This window comes from Hydra vulgaris, chromosome 07 (genome assembly GCF_038396675.1).
Source record: "Hydra vulgaris chromosome 07, alternate assembly HydraT2T_AEP".
Classification (NCBI taxonomy): Eukaryota; Metazoa; Cnidaria; class Hydrozoa; order Anthoathecata; family Hydridae; genus Hydra; species Hydra vulgaris.
The window spans coordinates 31010177-31031507 of record NC_088926.1 but is presented as its reverse complement, the minus strand read 5'-3'; the positions used below and the strand labels follow the sequence as shown (position 1 = coordinate 31031507).

Genomic DNA, 21331 nt, shown 5'->3' with positions numbered 1-21331 from the left:
TAAATGTAGTCAAAAGGTATTTGCTAACTAATTGTTAACTAATGTCAAAAGCTATTTGTTAACTAATTTTCAATTAATGTAAAATATAATTGTTAACTAAGAATTAAAACAAAAGAAGTAGTAGCTGCCACAGTCAATTGTTAACTAAGAATTAAAACAAAAGAAGTAGTAGCTGCCACAGTTAAATGTTAACTAAGAATTAAAACAAAAGAAGTAGTAGCTGCCACAGTCAATTGTTAACTAAGAATTAAAACAAAAGAAGTAGTAGCTGCCACAGTCAATTGTTAACTAAGAATTAAAACAAAAGAAGTAGTAGCTGCCACAGTCAATTGTTAACTAAGAATTAAAACAAAAGAAGTAGTAGCTGCCACAGTCAATTGTTAACTAAGAATTAAAACAAAAGAAGTAGTAGCTGCCACAGCTAAATATTAACTAAGAATTAAAACAAAAGAAGTAGTAGCTGCCACAGTCAAATGTTAACTAAGAATTAAAACAAAAGAAGTAGTAGCTGCCACAGTCAATTGTTAACTAAGAATTAAAACAAAAGAAGTAGTAGCTGCCACAGTCAATTGTTAACTAAGAATTAAAACAAAAGAAGTAGTAGCTGCCACAGTCAATTGTTAACTAAGAATTAAAACAAAAGAAGTAGTAGCTGCCACAGTTAAATGTTAACTAAGAATTAAAACAAAAGAAGTAGTAGCTGCCACAGTTAAATGTTAACTAAGAATTAAAACAAAAGAAGTAGTAGCTGCCACAGTCAATTGTTAACTAAGAATTAAAACAAAAGAAGTAGTAGCTGCCACAGTCAATTGTTAACTAAGAATTAAAACAAAAGAAGTAGTAGCTGCCACAGTTAAATGTTAACTAAGAATTAAAACAAAAGAAGTAGTAGCTGCCACAGTTAAATGTTAACTAAGAATTAAAACAAAAGAAGTAGTAGCTGCCACAGTTAAATGTTAACTAAGAATTAAAACAAAAGAAGTAGTAGCTGCCACAGTTAAATGTTAACTAAGAATTAAAACAAAAGAAGTAGTACACACTAAAAAAAAAAAGGTAGAAATTTCTACCTTAGGGTAGGATATGTGATATACCCTTAGTAAGGTATAATTTTCTACCTTTTAGGGTAGAAAATTATATTAAAAACAATTATTTGTCAAACAAATTTCTAACTTAAAGGTATAATTTTCTACCTTATAAGGTAGAAAATTGTACCTTACTAAGGGTATATCACATATCCTACCTTAACTAAAAATTTCTACCATTAATTTTTAGTGTGTAGCTGCCACAGTTAAATGTTAACTAAGAATTAAAACAAAAGAAGTAGTAGCTGCCACAGTCAATTGTTAACTAAGAATTAAAACAAAAGAAGTAGTAGCTGCCACAGTCAATTGTTAACTAAGAATTAAAACAAAAGAAGTAGTAGTTGCCACAGTTAAATGTTAACTAAGAATTAAAACAAAAGAAGTAGTAGCTGCCACAGTTAACTGTTAACTAAGACATAAAACAAAAGAAGTAGTAGCTGCCACAGTCAATTGTTAACTAAGAATTAAAACAAAAGAAGTAGTAGTTGCCACAGTTAAATGTTAACTAAGAATTAAAACAAAAGAAGTTACTGGCTGCCACAGTTAAATGTAAAAACTAAAATAATGGTTATGGTTATGGTTATGGTTGCTACAATGCAGTTGTTAGGGGGCATCCACAAAGTATGTACACAGTAAAACTACTGATTTTGGTCCCCCCTTGTACCAACCTGTACGCTTTTGAAAATTCTCTACCCACCCCCTCCTCTCTCTCAAATATATTTCAAAACATTAATACAAAAAAATATTTAGTTTATTTGACATTTCTCTGTACTCAATTAAAACTTAAAATGTTACTTAATGTACTTATTTAAATCTTAAAATGTTACATCATATTTTAACATTTTAAGAGAAATGATAGTGATAATAATGCGTATATGTAATAATGCGTACAGTAGCATGACAATTTAAAAAAAAAAAAAATTTGAATATTACTGCTACATTTTAAGCTGTTCTCCATCTCAATACGAATTCAAAAAGGTCTTAAATAGTTGTTTTTGACCACTCTAAGTGCTTTATGTAAAAAGTGATTTTTAAGATATTTGTCTCTTTTTCTATTTGTTTTTACTTTTTGTTAATATTAAGCTCAATTGTTCTTTGTTATGAACTCATAAAATGAATATTTCCTGTTCATTTTAATTTTAGAAAACTAATTAAATATTGGATTTACAGATCAGGATGGGAAAAGCCAAAAAAAACAAAAAACAATTCTTTATATAATTTAACTACAAGTGCCAGAAGACCATTGTATCTACTTAAATCACCTATTTCTGAATTACCACCTAATCAACTCCCTACCAATGGAACAGTTTTAAGACATTACTATTATCTTATCAGTTCTAGATCAAATCAATTTAAAAGTTTAAATACAAACTTTGCATGTGCAATTGGCAAAAATTTTGATTTGGTATGCAAAGAAAACACATGTCAGCGAGGAAATGAAAACTTTTGTCTCTTCCAAAAAATAGTAAACTTCTGGAAACTTTGTGGATTTAGCAACTATTTAATTTTTGAATCAAAAATTATTGAAAAGTTTGTAAAACTTCACAAAAAATCGCAGCTTATTGTACAACAACAAAAACTAACTTGGAAGATAGAAAACAAAGAACAAAAAATTATTTGTTCTTTGCTTTCTAATGTTTTTACTTTTTTACAAAAAGTAAAAACATTTTAACATTATTTTGTACTATGTGGATTTGTACTATGTTATACAAAATCTGTTGGAGTATTTTGAAGTACTCAACTAAGTTTTTGCAGTTTGTACTGACACTACTGCCACAAATACAGGTAGATTGGATAGAACAATTATGATTTTAACAAGAATTTTAAAAAACCACCTAATGATAAAATTTTGGCACAAAACTAGCACATGCAGTAATAGTGCAAAAAAAAAGTTTATTGAACAAAAATATTTTTAATTTCAGGACTGAAATAATGCTTTTTCATTATTACAACATACTGCATTTTCTGTATACATGTTCCATTTAATTTTTTGTATACATGTTCACACATGCCTTGTACAAGATTTTTATCAACTTTTCATAAACAAAATGGATTCTTTTTTCCAGCTGATCTTTTGTTACTAACTGATATTCTACTCATCAAGGTAATTGGTCACACTTCTAGCATCATGTGAAGAGGCCAAGTTAGGCCAGAATGCATTATTATTTTATAGGAGGAATGATTCTTTTGATGATTCAATTGTTTATGTACCCTGTTTAGTTGATTGCTAGTCTCGCAGAACATGAACTAACTTAAATGATTTTGAGGTTCCACAAGAGGATATGGTAATCCACACATGAATTTTTTTTCCAAGTTTGCTTTTGTGCTTTTACTTCATATTTTTTGATTAGTGCATTTTTGGATTTATCTGAGTAAAATCCAGCATTAGAATTTTTATTTGTATGTTTAAATGTAAAATAAGACTCATCATCAATTACAAATTCGCAGTTTCTGAATTTACGACAAATTCTTCCACACTTCAGTTGGAACTTTTAAACAGTTTTAACTTTAACTGTTAATCAGTGCAATCAGAGATTTTTTTTTTATTAAATTAACAAATGTTTGTTTTGTTGTTTTTATAATATAGTAAAGATCACACTTGAATTTCTTTACAATTTTTTTGTTTCAGATTTCAGTTACAGACCCATTGCTCAAGAGACCTTTCAAACAATTAATGATCCTAGCAGTCATAATTTTTGGTTTCATGCCTGATCCAGGCATACGAGACTTTAGTTCATTGTTCTTCCACTTTGCCATATAATGTTTGATGGTTCTTTTGGGGTTATTAGATATTATGTATGATAGGATAACTAACACTTTATAAGTAAAACAACTAAAAAAGTAAGACTGGGTAACTAAAACTTCAATAAGTTTTAGCTTCTCAAAGGTTGTGCCAAATTTTTTTCATTAGGGGATATTATACAATTCATTCGAACCGATTGGGATGTTACAAAGTAAATGCACTTTGTTACACCCCAACCCCAACTAATAATAGTCACTTCTTAAATAATTTAGAAATTTGAAAGTATTGAAGAAAGTTCAGGAAAACACATTAGTAAGATTCTAAATATATTCTAATATTTATAAATAAATTATGAGGAGTTCAAGCTGTAAGAGAGTTTAGCTATAGAAGCCAAAGTGATTTTGATGTCTAACTATGGTTTAACCTGTTTCTCTGGAAAGTCAGGAAGAATGTGGTCATTAGATTTGTAATTCTAATTTTTTAAAAACAGAAGATCCAAATTATTCCTTTAACTATTGCCCAAACAAACTTTTTGCTATCATTAGTTGGGGTTGGGGTGTAACAAAGTACATTTATTTTGTTACAATAATTTTTGCAGTGTTTTTTCTTTTCATTCTTACTTTCTACATGTAACAAGTTGCATTGACAACGCAGTACTTTCACTTTCATTTTCATAAATTTTCAGGCTTACCTTGTCATTAGATTGAGAGATACATAAAAAGTTTTTTGCAATGAACAGACCTTATTCAATGTTTATTTTAATAAATTAAGTAATATTATTTATTTTTAAATTTGTATTATTGTATATTAGTTCATCTTTTTATTTGATATCATACCATATTATTTGATATTAAGATATCCAAAATTCTTCTAAATAATTTATAATTGAAAATGGTACTTACAATTTTTATTTTATTTATTATTTAAGTAATTATTTTTAAATGTATTAAATTTAGAAGAAAAAAGCAAGACAATAAAATCAAAAAAGAAGAGGAAAGCACTAACCTTGTACCACTTAAACCAGTTTCCTCTTTTAAAAATCCTTCATTAGATATCGTTGATGAGAATCTAGATAAAGACAAAAGACAATTTTTTGATAAGGAACAACCTTCTGGTAGTTTTACTTTTTTTTGACTTTTTATATAATTTTTTTAGTTTCAAGTGAAATTTACACTTTAAAAATGTTATCAGTTTTATGCTTTTTTTTTTTTTGACTTTTTATTATTATTTTTTTGACTTTTTATTTTATTTTAATTATAAATGCAAGTTACAACTTAAGGTACAGCCAAAAAAACTTAGGTACTTTCAGATAAAAAGCTAGCTGAAGCTATTTTTATTGATTATAATCCACCAATTAGCTTAAAAGATTTCCCCAAACATTAGGATTGGTTGCAAAAAGATAGTAGTTGTGTTCTTTCAGAAGAATACAAAGTAAACACTATTTCTTAATCTAGGAAAAAATACAAATCATATTTAATGTTTTTCGCTAGTGGGGATATTTTTTTGAGATGGTATAGGCTTTTTAGTAGTGGTTATTTTTATGATAGATGTTTTAATTAATATTATGTGAGATCGGAGTTATGATGGTGTCATCGTATATTATTTATATCATTTTATATTATTGTGGTGGCATTTTTAAAAAAAACTAGAATATAGAAAAGTATATTTAATTTGAATAATAATCTTGATGATTATCGACAATTCACATTTTTAACTACTTTACAACAGTTTTACATACTAACTTGGCTACTAATGTCTACTAAACTTTTTCTTGAAATCTCGGATTTTTACAATCGTATAACAAATTCATAAATATCAGTTTCCCAAACTGCTTCATGTTAACTGTACTTTAACTGTGCTTTCCTAAAAATGATGAGGTATTTAAAAAAAATTTTTTTTACCATACCTAATTTTGTTTATTTTATTTAAAGTTTAATTAAATTCTAAATTAAATAATTAAAATAAAATATAATTAAACTCTAAATTAAATAATTGAGATAAAGATAACAAGCAAAATTTATTAAATTCTAAAGAAATACAAAAAAGCCCAAAAAAATTTATTACTCAAATCCTTAACAAAACAAGTACATAAAAATGAGAAAACAGATGTTTTATTTAAAGTAAAAGCAGAAAAAACGAACGCTTTATTAATTTTTTAATAAAATAATTAAAAAAAAACTGTTTTATTTAAATTAGTAAAATACTGCAATGGTTTTCAAATTTTTTGAAAGTTGACATTATAAAGAAAAGTCGGCAAACTTACGTTTGTTTTTCTCTCACTCATCAGTTAAATTTATATTTTCCGAAAAATAAAAGTTTATTTATCTGCTAACAAAAGTTTACATTTTCCTCCTCTGTGTGTGATTTAATAATGTAAATTTGTTTATTGTTTACAATTATTAAAATTATTGTATTTTATTATTATAAAATATTTATGTAATTAGAATTAAATGAAAGGAAATTAAAACTTGCTATTTTTATCATTTTAAAAAAAATACCACATTGCAAATTTATAAAGCTAATTTGTTTATATATATACAGTGCTGTGCAAAAGTCATTATAACAGTAATATTTTTAAGGTTTTTTTCTATTTTCTTGTAGCGTTACAAATAAAAACGACTGAAAACAATTGATTTGGATTATTTTTTTTATTGCAACTGTTTATACAATTTAAAATTACACAGTTTATTAATACTTTGTCTGCCCACCCCTTGATTTGATGACAGACTTGATCCTACGGGGCATAGAGCTAATCAAGTTCTGAACAGTAACTGGTGAAATATCATTCCATATGTTCTGTAAATGGGCCCAAAGTGCATCCTTATTGCTAGGGTTTGCTCCTTGCAAGTGTTTAAACATTATTTCCCACAGGTGCTCTATGGGGTTGAGGTCTGGACTCTGGGCTGGCCAGTTCAGTACCTGTATATCATGATCCTCCAGATATGCAGTCACAAGCCTTGCTTTATGGCAAGGAGCATTGTCCTGTTGGAACAGGAACTCTTCTCCATTGCCAAAAAGCAAATTGGCTGATGGCAGCATACAGTTCTCGAGGACCCTGACATACTGGTGTTGATTCATGGTATCCTCACACCTGTACAACTGGCCAACCCCTACTTAGGACATGCAACCCCAAACCATTATGGAACCTCCCCTATGCTTAACTGTTGGAACAATGCACTGTGGGATGAACTTTTCCCCGGCTTTCCTTCTTACATAAGCCCTTTTAGCCCCACAAAACATCTGGAATGAGCTTTCATCGCTCCACAACACCCTTTTCCACTCCTCAACACCCCAGTCCTTATGTCGTCGCGCAAAATCCAATCGAGCTTTCTTGTGGGCAACAGTCAAAAGAGGTTTCTTGGTCGCTACACAACCTTGTAGACCGGCCTTCAGGAGTCTCCTTCTGACTGTGCTTGTAGATATGTCCACTGCCGACTGTTTCCTGATGTCCGATGATGTCATTCGACGATTTTTCATACTCATACGAACTAACATCCGATCCTCTCTGACCGTGGTCTTCTTTGGCCGGCCGTCCCTGGAAAGATCGCGTACGGAGTTGGTTGCGGCATGCTTCCTCACAATTCCAAATACAGTCAGGTAGTGGATTTTCATTATTTGTGCCACCTTCCGATACAAATATCCCTCCTTAACCTTCGCCAACACCTCACATCTCTGTTCCATCGTCAACTTTCTATACGGAGTCATGTCTGAAAAATGTAAACAAAATTTTTAAATAATATAAAATAATAAAAAGAAGTAATAAATATTAAAAGTGCAATATTATAAATATAAAATACATAATAAATCATGTTATTACAATTGTTATTTCTACAGAATATGACAATTTTTAAATTTTATTGACCAAAAATTCCAATTTTGTTACATGATATTAAAAAACAATTTTATGGGCTAAAAAAACCAAAATCTCATGCTTTCCGCATAAATCCAAAAGTAAAATACTATAAAACTGCATAAAATGTCATTAAATTACAATTACTAAACTAAACAATAGTTTAGAAATAAATTTTAACATACCTGCTAAATTGCCAAAAATTGAAAATTCACGGATCGCCACGAGAAAACCCGATAAAAATGGATAAATATTAATAAAATAACACAAAATGTGTTTAAAAACAAAGTCAGCTGCTGAAGCAACCATTTAAATAAATAGTTATGAAGTATTCACCAGATGGCAGGACCCTATGGCGTTTTAAATGCACTGTAAGCTTGTTTTCGACGCTGTTATAATGACTTTTGCACAGCACAGTATATATATATATATATATATATATATATATATATATATATATATATATATATATATATATATATATATATATATATTATATATATATATATATATATATATATATATATATATATATATATATATATATATATATAAACTTTTTTTTTAAAATAAACACTGCTTTTTTTAAATAAAATGGCTTATTTTTGTGTTAAGTTTTGCCTTCACTTTCATTAAATTAGTTATAAATTTTGGATGTTTAGTGTTTAAATGCTGGTCATTTATACACTTTGTATGATTCCCTAAAATCAAATAAAAAAATCACTATAAAAACATTATATCTTTTATTTTTTTATTAATGTATATATATATATATATATATATATATATATATATATATATATATATATATATACATATATATATATATATATATATATATATATATATATATATATATATATATATATATATATGTATGTATATAAACATATATATATTATATATATATATATATATATTATATATTATATATATATACACATATATATATATTTATATATATATATATTTATGTATATATATAATTATATATATATATATATATATATTTGTGTATATATATATATATATATTTATTTATTTATATATATATATATATATGTATATAAATATATATATATATATATATATTTATTTATATATATATATTTGTATATATATATATATATATATTTATATATATATATGTATATATATATATATATATATATATATATATATATATATATATATATATATATATATATATATATATATATATATATATATATATATATATATATATATATATATATATATACAGTGAACACTCTATATAAGCAACTCATTTGAACCAATTTCAATAAAAAAAGTTTCTTATTGGGAAAGTTTGCTTATAAGGAAAAAAGGAGTATAAAAATACTTACCGTTATTTTTTTTACTAACTAAACATACAGTTTAGTTAGTAAGAGAAATAAGTCAAATATTTCTACTTATTTCTTTTACTAACTAAACTGTGTAAAATAAATAAATTCAGTTTTGTTTTACGAAAGAAAATGTTTTATTATTATTATTATTATTATGGATATATATAAATGGATGGTTTGCTTCGCTTGTTCCACTTGCTCACTCAATACTTTCAGTATCTGCTAAATTACAATAATTAAATATTGATTTATAAAATATTGCCAAGGGAATATCATCTTCTTCTGAAAAGTGGTTTGAAGAAATGTTGTATTGAGTTTCATCACTTGACGAAAAAAGATGTTTAAATGAATTTAACTATAACTGACACGGGAATTTCATATCATGTCTGCAACACTAAATAAATAACATCTTTCAAATTTATATTTTTCTGTGCTGAAACTATTCCATCTTCTGCACCTAAGGCTGCAAGACATCCAGGTAGATGTTTACAATAGCATTGTTTTAGTGATTTTATCACATTTTGGTCTAGTGGGTGCAATAATAGTGTGTTATTATTATGTGTTATTAGGGGGAAAAACATAACTTTGAAATTCTGTAAAATTTTCCTCAATTATTCCCATGGCAAATTGCACTATCTTCTAAGAGAAGAGCTTTTACAAGAAGGTTTTTAGTTTCCAAGTGTCAAGTTACTGAAGGTATGAAAATATCATTATACCAGTCGTTTATGCATACTTGTAGCGTTTATGCATGGCATAATTGTTACTCTTTCCTTCATTCCAGATTTTTTAAAAAATTGTAATTTTAGTTTTATTGGGCAAGCTTTCATAGACAACACCAGTTTTGTCGCAGTTATATATTTGTTTAGGCAAAAAGTCACTTTCAGCAATATAATTTTAAAATGTATTTTTAAATGAATTAGCTAGCTCCACATTGCAAGACATACTCTCTCCACAAATAAACAAAGTCTGTAAACCTTAGCATTTTTTAATTTTTTAATGGCAGTTTTGTTACCCATCACTTGCAAAAAATGTTTTAGGTCCATTATTTAATCTATTTACTTCAAGTTCTTTTAATTTTATCATTTCATTTGGAACTAAATTGTTTAATTGTCACTGTTCAAGAACCAAGAAAACACTGTATCATTGATTTCACCATATTTTATTGTCTTCATTTGCTTAATCTTACTCTGACTCACATATTTGGTTGCATATTTTTCTTTATTTTCTTTTACTCTTCTTATTGTATGAATAGTTAATCTTTTAACAGTATTGAACATCTTTTTTTTCTTCTGATTCAAATTTTATGGTTGAATTTAAAGCACAATAATATTAATTAGTTTATTATCTAACAGAAAATAACAAAATTCAAGTAACAATTCTATTTAACAGAAATTCACTTCAATACTGGCATCAAAAAACACAAATATATTCCAATAACAGAATTTTTTATAATTTGAGGTTATGTTATTGTGAACAGCTGATTTTACTTCTGAATTAGCCTAAACTTAACTCAAATATTTAGGTTTAAAAAAATAAGCTGCTTAACGGGTGATGCGGAAGTTATCAGACAAAATAAAAACATCAATAACTTATTTATAAATAAAATAACAAACTACTATTTATTTTTTTTAAATAAAGCATTTATCTTTTAATAAAAATATATTATTTTTTATATGAAAAAACACCACCATCTGCAATTGATCTCAATTTTGTTCTGACGCCTTTCATATGCGACTGTAAAAAGTTTAAATCAATTTCTTGTAGTTTTAGTTTAATGCGATCAATCAAAACTTGCTCTGTTGAAGCTTGCCAATCTCCCTCGTAAACCTTCTGTGCCAAATGTCCCCAAAACTTTTCAATTGGTTGTGCTTGAGGCACATTTGGGGGATTGGATTCTTTATCAACGTAATAGACATACTGGTCCATCCAATTTAGAGAATCTTTAGAGTAATGAGAACTTGCTATATCTGGCCAAAATAAATAGTTAAAGTCTCCATGATACTTGTGAACAAATGGAAGTCGTTTTTCTAAACATTCATTAATATAGATTGATGAATTGATCGCTACAGCCTTGGAAGTGCGAAACAATGGCTCGGACATACCATGGTCAGATATGGCTATCCACATTAATAATTGTTTTGGAAATTTCTCTTTTCCTATAAAACTAACACTTTCTGGGCATGTCTTTTTGTTGTTTGTGTAGTATCCAGAATTTCCAGGCATGTTGTCCCCTGCAAAACAAAAGTATTTTTCGTCATCGATGACTAGAAGCGATTTTGTGTTATAGAGTTGGTTAACTAGTTTCCTGCTTCTTTTCTTTGCCTTTATTTGTTATTCTATAGTGTATTTTGGAGTCTTTTGACGTTTTCTATATTTAATATTAATTTTTTTTAACTGATGACCAATTTTCGATTAATTTACACCGAATTTAATAGCTATTTTTCTCTGACTGACCCCTTTCCGATTGTTGACAAGTCTCGTTAATTCGGCTTTCTTTTCTCTAGTCCAGGATGTCGGACGACCAGGGTGCTTTCTATCAGAAAACGATCGAACAGTTTCAAATTTTTTTAGGTTATCATATATTGTACTTTGAGCAAATCCTTCCTTTTCAAAATGATTTACGATTTTTTTTTTTTTATATTAGGTTTATTTACAAAAAACATTTTTAGTCGCTTTCGAAAAGATTCTTGTTCAGCTGCATTTAACCTCATTTTACCACAAAAACTGATTATTATGCTCAATTAATAATCAGTTTTTGTGATAAAATCAAAGATAAGCCACAAAAACTAATTATTATGCTCAAATAATGAAATTAGGATTTGTCCGATAAATTCCGCATCACCCGTTATACAGAAAACTTAAACTAAAAAAATTGCTTGTATAGAGGTTGCTTATAAAAAATGTTGTTTATAGAGAGGTTGCTTATATAGAGCGTTCACTGTGTGTGTGTGTGTGTATATATATATATATATATATATATATATATATATATATATATATATATATATATATATATATATATATATATATATATATATATATATATATATATATATATATATATATATATATATATATATATTTACATATATATATATATTTATATTTACATATATATATATGTATATATATATATATATATATATGTATATATATATATATATATATGTATGTATGTATATATATATATATATATTTATATTTGTGTGTATATATGTGTATATATATATATATATATATATATATATATATATATATATATATATATATATATTTGGACAATTCGAAAAAAAAAGCAAAAAAATTATAAAAACGCATACTAAACTCTAAAACTCTTTTTTTTAACTGTTTAAAAATACTCTTAAGCTAGAAAGTTATTTTAAAAAATCATTTTTTTAATACCATAATATGGTTTCAAAGTTGTAATGTTCGTATAAAAGTGTTTTGATGCTTATTAACAGTCCTGTTGTGTAGTGTTAAAATTTGTATTGTATGTCCATAATTGAGAGCTTTGATAATATCATATTCCATTTTTTTAACATAATATACATGGTTGTTAATAATCGTTTGTACTTTTTACTTACATCAATGGTTGCATCATTTTATTTGTTGTGATACCTGTGAACTTTGTTTTCATGGGCGAATTAACTTAAAATTGTCAGCAAAAAAGTTATAAAAGATAATTAACTTATGAATACAAAAGATATAGTATTAAATAACACTACAATAGTGTTAATACCATAATAGTGTTAATTATTACTTTTATAACTTATAGCTTACACTTATTGTTTATTCAAACAACACTTAGTCAAGGTATCATAAATAAAAAATGATTTAATTAAGTAATCCCAAATTTTAATTGAAGTAGAAATGCATCTAGAAAAAATAGAATGCAAGTTTAAGTTATATTAAAAATATTAGGAACATAAAGATGGGAGAGAGTTTTAAAGAGTTGAAATGCAAGGAAAAAAACTAGGTGTATAAAAGTTAAAAAAGATGAGACTTTGCTGAATAGTCAAATCATTAACTAGTCATCAGCAAAGTAGAGATAATAGCTCCTTTGAGCAGTGACCATGATAGTATTTGTAAAAAAGAAACTTTACAATAATGGGAGAGAGGCTCAAGCTTGGCAGATAGAGCAGGTCCAACTATGTTTACAATGCATTTTTGGACCTTGTCTGCTGAAATATGACAACAGTATTCCACACAGGGGTTAATAAAAGATTAGTAGAGGTAAAGAATGGAATCAGGAGTAGGAAAATGGCAAGCATAATAAAGAGTAGTAACCTTTTCGATTGCTATCTTAACAATTGATTGTATATATTTTTTATTAGAGGTCAGTAGTAAAAGATAGTCCAAAAAGACGTAAAGAAGAGGACTCAGTCAAACTTTATCAAAAGCTTTAGATATGTCAGGAGCAATAGCCCTAGCCTTGCAGCCTCCATCTTATTGCTAACTGCTGTTACTGAAAGATAAAATCTTTCAGTTACAGCAGTTAGCAATTAGACCATAGAGCAAGAGGATCAAAAATTGTATTGATTGTTTGACAATAAGACTGATTAGATGATAGTTGGAGGCGTCAGTATGTTCTCTGGAGTTTTTGAAAATTGGAAACACAGATGTCATTTTCCATCAAGCAAGAAAACACAATTCTGTTAAGCACTTTAGATAGAATTGAAAAGAGTTCTGGAGAACACTTTTGTAAGACTATACAGGAATGTTGTCCGGAAAGCCTAAGAAGAATTTAATTAAGAGTTTAACAACAGAAGCCAAAGTGATTTGAATGTCCAAAATTGAGTTAACCTGTTTAACTGGAATGGAAGAAAGAGTATGGCCATAAGGTTCTATAGTAGAATTAAAAGAAAAGTTTTTGTAAATAGTTTAGCCTTTTCCTTGGCAGAGGTAATAAGATCTGTCCATGAATAAGAGATGGAATTTTGACCTACCTTTGTTAATGATATTTTTGAAGATTTTCCAAGAACTAAAACCTAACTTCTGAGAAAAGATACAAGATATTGTAAACTGAGAATAATGGAGCTTAGCATCAGACCTTTTTATATTAATTTTTTGCCATAGTAAAGGTTTTTGTTAACAAGAGAGTTGTTCTTTCAAAAAAGATGAAAAAAATGATTACAGTCAAATATAGTAGCTGCACAAGAAAGTGAAAATCTTGGAGTAAAATAAGGCTTGACTTGGAATTGCTTAGAAGGAATACAAGCCTGGCTTCAGGGTGTTACATAGAAGATGCATTTATCAGTGAAGAGAGAAAAGTCATCAGTCCAAGGACTGTCACAAGGAAATCCACAAAAAGAATCCCAGTTAGCTTAAGGGTAACAGTAAGTTGTAAGATAAAAGAGTGAATCTTAATAAGTAGTATGAGATAGAAGATTTATAGAGATCATCGCAGTGTCTTTAAACCACCTAAACGAGAACAAGGAGAAACTGAACACAAGCTAGGCTCACACTAGGACAAGATAAAAATCAAGGAGTGGAGGTAAGTGATTAGGTTTGTCAGGAAAACAAGACACAAAATTAACTATCTGAGTAATAGATTGAGAAATGCAGAAGTTATAGGATTTAGTGCCAGTAGGATCAGTAGCTTTAGAGCCAAGCCATTTACTTTGATGAGCGTTAAAGTCACAAATAATTACAATTTTGTCAGAGGGGTATAGAGAGAAGGCATGGTCGATTTGATCAAAAAAAACATCTAAATGAGGGCAGGGAAGAAGAAAAATGATAAAGAACAAAGAGAAAGGTGTTAGAGTGAAGTGGTGCTAAGCAGAAGCTCATAAAAGAATGGTTAAAGGATTCGAACTTGATTTTGCGACAAATAGGTGAATTATTAAGTATGTATACAACCAAGCCAAGCATGTGACTATTGGGTTTTTCAAATCTAAGGAATGTACCCATCAATACCAGATTCTAAAGAAAAAACTGTTGAATTTAAATTAGTCTGGCAAGAGCAAGCAAGTCTGGTGAATTTTGCAAGAGATAAAATAACTTATGGGAAATTGCTTTGAAGACCATGAATACTTGTGAAAGATATATTGAAACAATTTGGTGGTGGGGTTGGATTTTTTTATAGCTAATACTTTGAGTTACTTTGAGCATGGTTTAAGTTTAAAAAGAACTTGATTCATTTATAGATAGTGCACAGCATACCAAGCAATGAGCTCAGTCCTGCTAATTAATCGAAATTTGTAACTTAGGGTGCCTTATGTGGCCTCAATAATGTCCACTAAAAGCATTAACAGAAACACCATACATGGGGAACATGGGATTGTTAATACTCTGATATTTTACTCCTGTTGATAGAATCAGCCTCTCTGAGAGGCTGATTCACCACTGAGCTCAGAAAAATTAAGTACTAAGTTTAATACTAAGCTAGTATTAAACTGAGTTTTAGAGCTGTACCCTCATTAGTAGATAAAAGGTAAAGTTGCATAGCCACTATGAAGGAGGCACAAGCAATAATCTATAGAGTCAAGAAGATTCAGTGTTCATCATCCTAGGCATCATTGTAATACAGATTTACATTTACACTAGGGAATCATTGTAATACAGATTTACATTTACACTAGCCTAATAGATGAAAAAGGGGTTCAAGGCTGCTTAACAGAATAATTCTGCTTACCCCTAAAATTTGTCTAAGAGGCTTTCAACGAGACAGTAGGCGTCTCTAGCCTTTACTTAACCAAAAGTCCCCCCATGGCAGGGGAATTTCAAGTCTGAGTTTATTTGTATTACCCTTTGTTTTAAAAAAGCAAATCCTTTGGCGGCATGGCATGAAGATCCTAAACCTGACCTGACTGGAGAAGTTAAATTAAGTTACTTCCTGTAATCAGTACTTAAAAGAAGACTCAGAATTTAAACTATAATAGTTTCAAAAAGAGAAATTATGTCTGGTAAGATTTTCAAGAAGTAAAATTTTTAATAATATATTGACGATAAAATTTGTTGGTCAAAATATTGCTATGATTTTTATCAGTTTCTTTTTTTTTTAAATTAATTATAAATAGATAAATAACTTGTTTGAATCATTTTTGTGGTAACAACTATATGTTTAACTTGTCTATATGTTTTTATGTTTAATATTTGTTAATAATCATGATTTAAGTTGTATGATTTAAGTTGCATTATTTGACAATCTAAGCCATAATTTATGGATTTTCTTTGTTTCAAATAATTAAATTTGTAAAAAAAACTCCTTATGTGGCCTTAACGAAGCACACCACAAGCACTATGAGGAATTTTATCCATTACACTTTTAGTACTTAAGTATTTTACAGCTGTTAATGTCTGAAGTCTCTTGACTAGCCTCTCTGAGAGCTACTGGAGACTTCAGAAAACATTACTATCAGTTTTTTTAACTGAGTTTTAGAGGTATGCACTCATAAGAATGTGAAAAACATTCATTAGAATATTACAGAAGGCGTTACATAGCTATAAGAATCAGGAAATTAGTTCAGACTTCTCTCAATTCTATTGTTTAAAATATTATTAGAAATTGTTTAAAATGTAATTAGAAAAAGTATAAATTTTATTATATATAAACATTTTGATTACTGTTATTATTTTTTGCAATTTATTTTCAGATGATCATTCAAGAATGTGTCTTGGAAATAGTTCAGATGTTAAAACAAACTATATAAATGCCTCAGTTATTCACGTAAGATTTTTTTTTTTTGCTATATTCAGAATTTTCAATAAAAATAAAAAGTTTCCTACTTGATATAGCATGACATTCAATTAATAAATGATTAAAATGACCAATAACAATGGTAGTAATAATAATAATGATAATAATAATAATAACTATAAAAAATTCAATGATAGTGATAATAATAGATTTATAAATAAAAATAAATACAATAACAAAAGCAATAACAATAATAATAAACGAAATTTTTAATAAGTTTTTAATAAAATTTAAAATTTATTAATGACTTTTAATCACTTGTTTTCAGGGAGTTATATAATCTTATTAACATTAAGAGACCATTAGGTTAGGTTAGGGTTTAGGAGGTTATGTAAACTAGGGTTCATAGGGCTATATAAACTTGTTAACATTAAGAGACCTTTAGATTAGGGAAGTCAAACTTATCATTTAGGTAGAGGTACAGAGTTGTTTTTGTCAATTGATTTTAAAATGTTTTTTACCTTTATTTCTAAAAATTTATGTACTTAATTTTTTCTTAATTATATTTTTTTCATCTAAATATGCTTACTTCAGATCAAGGGAACAACTAAAACTAAAGAGAAAAACCTTTTTATATTTAATGTTGTTTCAAGTTGCATATGATTATTTTTTAAAAATTTAAATGTTTAATTTTTTATTACTTGTTTTATCTAATGCTATTTATATATATATTTTATTTATTTTAGTTTACTTACAAGTTTTTGTGTGATATACAAAAACTTGTAAGTAAATTAAATTTTTAATGACAATGTTGTTCATTAAAATATTATTTTCTTTTTTATATTTTTTAGATTGTTAGATTGCCTTCATTTAACTTGACTAATTATCTAATTCATTAAAGGTCATATATACTAATTTTTTAATATAAACTTTTATATTATAAAATATAATTATAAACTTATTATAATTTATTATGTTTTAATAATAATAATAATAATTTATTTAATAAAAATTTGAATTTAATTTATTTAATTGGTTTCTTATTTATTTATTTTTTACCTTATTTTTATTGCATTTGCATAGTTCTAGTTGATTAAAAAAAATCAATTTAGTCTGTTTTAGATAAATTTATAAACTTTATAAATATTTTTGATAATGATAATTTAAATAAATATTTACATAAATAAATATATATAATTTTGATACATATCAACATGATTTTTAGTTTTATTTGCTTTTTAAAATTTTAAATATAATTCTGTTTTTTTTTTGAAAAGGGATATACAAAGCATGTCTACACAGCAAACAAGGGTAAATGACTTTTATAATTTTAAACAATCAAGTTTTGAAATTAAAAATAATTTATTTTATTATATTTGCCATATATATATATATATATATATATATATATATATATATATATATATATATATATATATATATATATATATATATATATATATATATATATATATATATATATATTAGGGTAATGACTTTTTGATTTTTTTTCTCAAACATTATTTTCTGTAGCACGAATGATAGAACTTTGCCTATTAATGACTAAAACGACGTTTATTCCATTAAAATATTGAAAAAGATCACGCATAAACCAATTTTAAATTTTATTTATGTAGGCATTTTAGCATAACCAGCAAAACTTCTAAAAGACTGCGAGTGCTGCAGAAAAAACAAAACTTTGATTTATTGAATGAACTGTTTTACATGACCAAGATGAAAGGCGAATGTTTGTGCAAAGAGGATAAGAACCTCTACAAACTACAAATTGAGAGCAAAAGTCATGTTGGTTATTCGACTGCCAAACCAGCTAGTGCCAATACCATCCGCCCATTCAAGCGAGAGAGGGCAATAGCACTACCAGATTGTTCCGAAAGTAGCATGACAGCTTTGAACATGTAACGTTTTGTTACTTGCTCAAAGCTGTCATCCCACGGAGCAGCAGTGGTGTGCTGCCAGTTTTCTGGTAAGGGCATTGAACTCCCAACCCCATGTCAATCAGCAATCCCCAAGGCTATCTACACAAAAGCTGCTCAGGTGAAGAAACACTTGGTGAACACGCTTCATATGGAGAAGTGGAGCGTACACTTTGGTGGCAAACACATTGAGGGCTTGGAATATCAGGCCGTTGTCCTCTAGAATGAATCTTAAGAAATTAAGTTGACTGCACTAAAATTGAAAGATGGGAAAGCTCAAACAATTGCTGAAGGACTCCAGGATGTGTTAGATGAGTTCAACCTGTGGGGATCAGTTGTGATGATTGTTGCCAACACAACAAACGTGAATACCGGCAAGAAGACAGGTGTTGTTGTTTGGCTGCAGCAAATGTTCGGGGAGAAAGGTCACCCTAAACCCAAGTTCATCAGTTTCCAGCACCATGTGCTAGACCCCGTTCTTCGCGTTGTCATGGACAATGAGCTCCATGGGTTAACTAAATCACCAAAGATTTTTTTGTGCAGGATTTGATGAGTAATTATGATAAATTGAAAGCAACCTTCAGCAACGGTAAAACTGAGATTAAGGAAACAGACAGCTGGAGAGATGACATGAAGTTTCTTTACCACCTCACTCATGTCTTCTGTCACTTAACTGAGAAGAATGAGATCCCCTTCGTGAATTTCAAACAGATTCCAAACATCAGCAATGCACGCTGAAACTCTTGTGCCATTCTAGCCCTTCTTGCATTTATTCTGATGCCAGAAACCCGGATCTGGTTGCATAAAATCTGTTCATTCAAATCTTACTCATAGGCTGACCATTGGTTCAGCAGTCAATTGTTCGGCGTTGAAGATTTTGAAGAACTATCTGAAGCTCTGAATGACTACCCAAAAGCTCTCAATAGCTTGAATAATTACTCAAAATCAAAGGAACAAATGATTATTTCAATATTATTTGAAAAAAGTTCACGCCCAAATCAAAATATCAAATTATGTGTTATTACTCAACAATGTACATTGTTTAGTAATTATGTCTAGTCACAAACTATTACAGTTACTAGAGCATAGCATATGGTTTACATTGTCTATATTAATGATTAATATACATCAGTAGATCACTGTCTATTACTTGAAAAAAATCTAGACTGCAATTTGTCTTTTTTTCTGCAAACTAAATACAGTTCTTGCATCAGTTTTATTACACATTCTGCACATTGGTTGCTTCATGGTATCTTTAGTGCTGATGGTTCTTGTTTCTAGTTTTTCTCCAATACTTATAACCCCTTCTTGTAAGGTTTCAGTATTTGTGACAATTACTGTAGTCTAGTTTGTTGTAAATTTGGTCAGCAAATCAATACTTTACCCAGTCATACAAAATATATCTTCAGATTTTCTGTAATGTTGGTCTTGTTTTAAGTATGAGAACAAAAGCAAGAATTTGCATTAATAATATTAGGAATTTTTTAAAAGTTAACAAGTGAAAAATGTCGTTGTTCTTCATAGATTTTGAAGTGCAAGATGGTGGATGATATTCTTTTCATATATCCAGCCTTACTGGACGTATTGACAACCACTTCTGTTCCATTTACAAATTTTGCTTGCAATTTCTCATAACTGTTCATCAACTGAAATACAAAAGGATACTTAATGTTTGGAGTCTTAGTGCTCCCTCCAATTTCCTCATCCATCACCACACGCAGAATCCTATCAAAAACATGATGGTGGTAAGAAATAAGCAACAGTTTGTCAAACCCCTTTGCTGAAAATACTCGCATAAGTCTTGCAACAACACCATTTATTTTACCAGTGTTAAAACTGGTTGTATCAGCCACTATCATCTTTACAGCACTTCATAAATTATGTTCCTCAAAAACTGTCAAAATACCATCAATAATAGCTTCTGTCTTTCCATTTCTCAAACACATTGCAGATAATTTCACTTCCATTCATTTGTTTTTAATACTACAAACTGATATTCATTTGCATTAAGGCACTTTCCACCAAAATGTAATGACCACTGTTCAGTATTTAAGTTTTTTTATCATCTCTTTCTTCAGTTTAGAAGCTTCCTTAAATACTATCTTATAAACTCCGGCTTGACTGGGTGATGAAATGTTAATGCCATCTATTGCCAATTGTTTGCAAATTTTGGCAGCTTTTCTTGTTGATACTGTTGTTGATGTCACTAAATTTATGACAACTTTACTTTTGCTATGTTTTCTTTTTGTTGAGCAAGTATTTTTACCATTGTTATAATCATTGTTTTCATATTCAATTTCTTCAGACTTATCCAACTCTTTATCATTATAATTAGATGAGAGATCATATTTCATACTGATCTAGATGGATTGTCAGGTAATTTTCTTCTCTTTAAAGAATGAATTTTTTTTGCATGCTTGTTTACAGATGGCATAACCAACTTTTCCTCAACTTTCTTCTTCTTGATAATAGAGTTGTTTAGCTGACAACCATACTCCATTAGCTGATATCAAACAGTTTGTCTATTGTGTCATATTTTCCTTGTTTAAAACATTCATTGTAAGTTTGAGTAAAAAATAAAGTAAAAACGGAATACTGTTGCCATATCTGGAGTGGATCTTCGAATGATGCCCTATCTTTTTAAGACAAGTTGTAAAATTGCATTGTAAGCATAGTTTAATCTGCAATTTTCAACCAATGTCACATTGTCATAATG

The 21331-nt window shown here is 28.2% G+C and overlaps 1 protein-coding gene across 1 annotated transcript in view; it reads left to right on the top strand.

The window, feature by feature from the left end:
* The window catches only part of LOC136082409 (uncharacterized), a 179616-nt gene that overhangs the window by 125329 nt on the left and 32956 nt on the right, over positions 1-21331 (top strand). The window contains exons 25-27 of the mRNA XM_065801626.1: positions 4782-4939; positions 16638-16711; positions 17959-17992. Of these exons, the coding sequence (XP_065657698.1) occupies positions 4782-4939; positions 16638-16711; positions 17959-17992 (266 nt within the window). The remainder of the gene's footprint in view (positions 1-4781; positions 4940-16637; positions 16712-17958; positions 17993-21331) is intronic.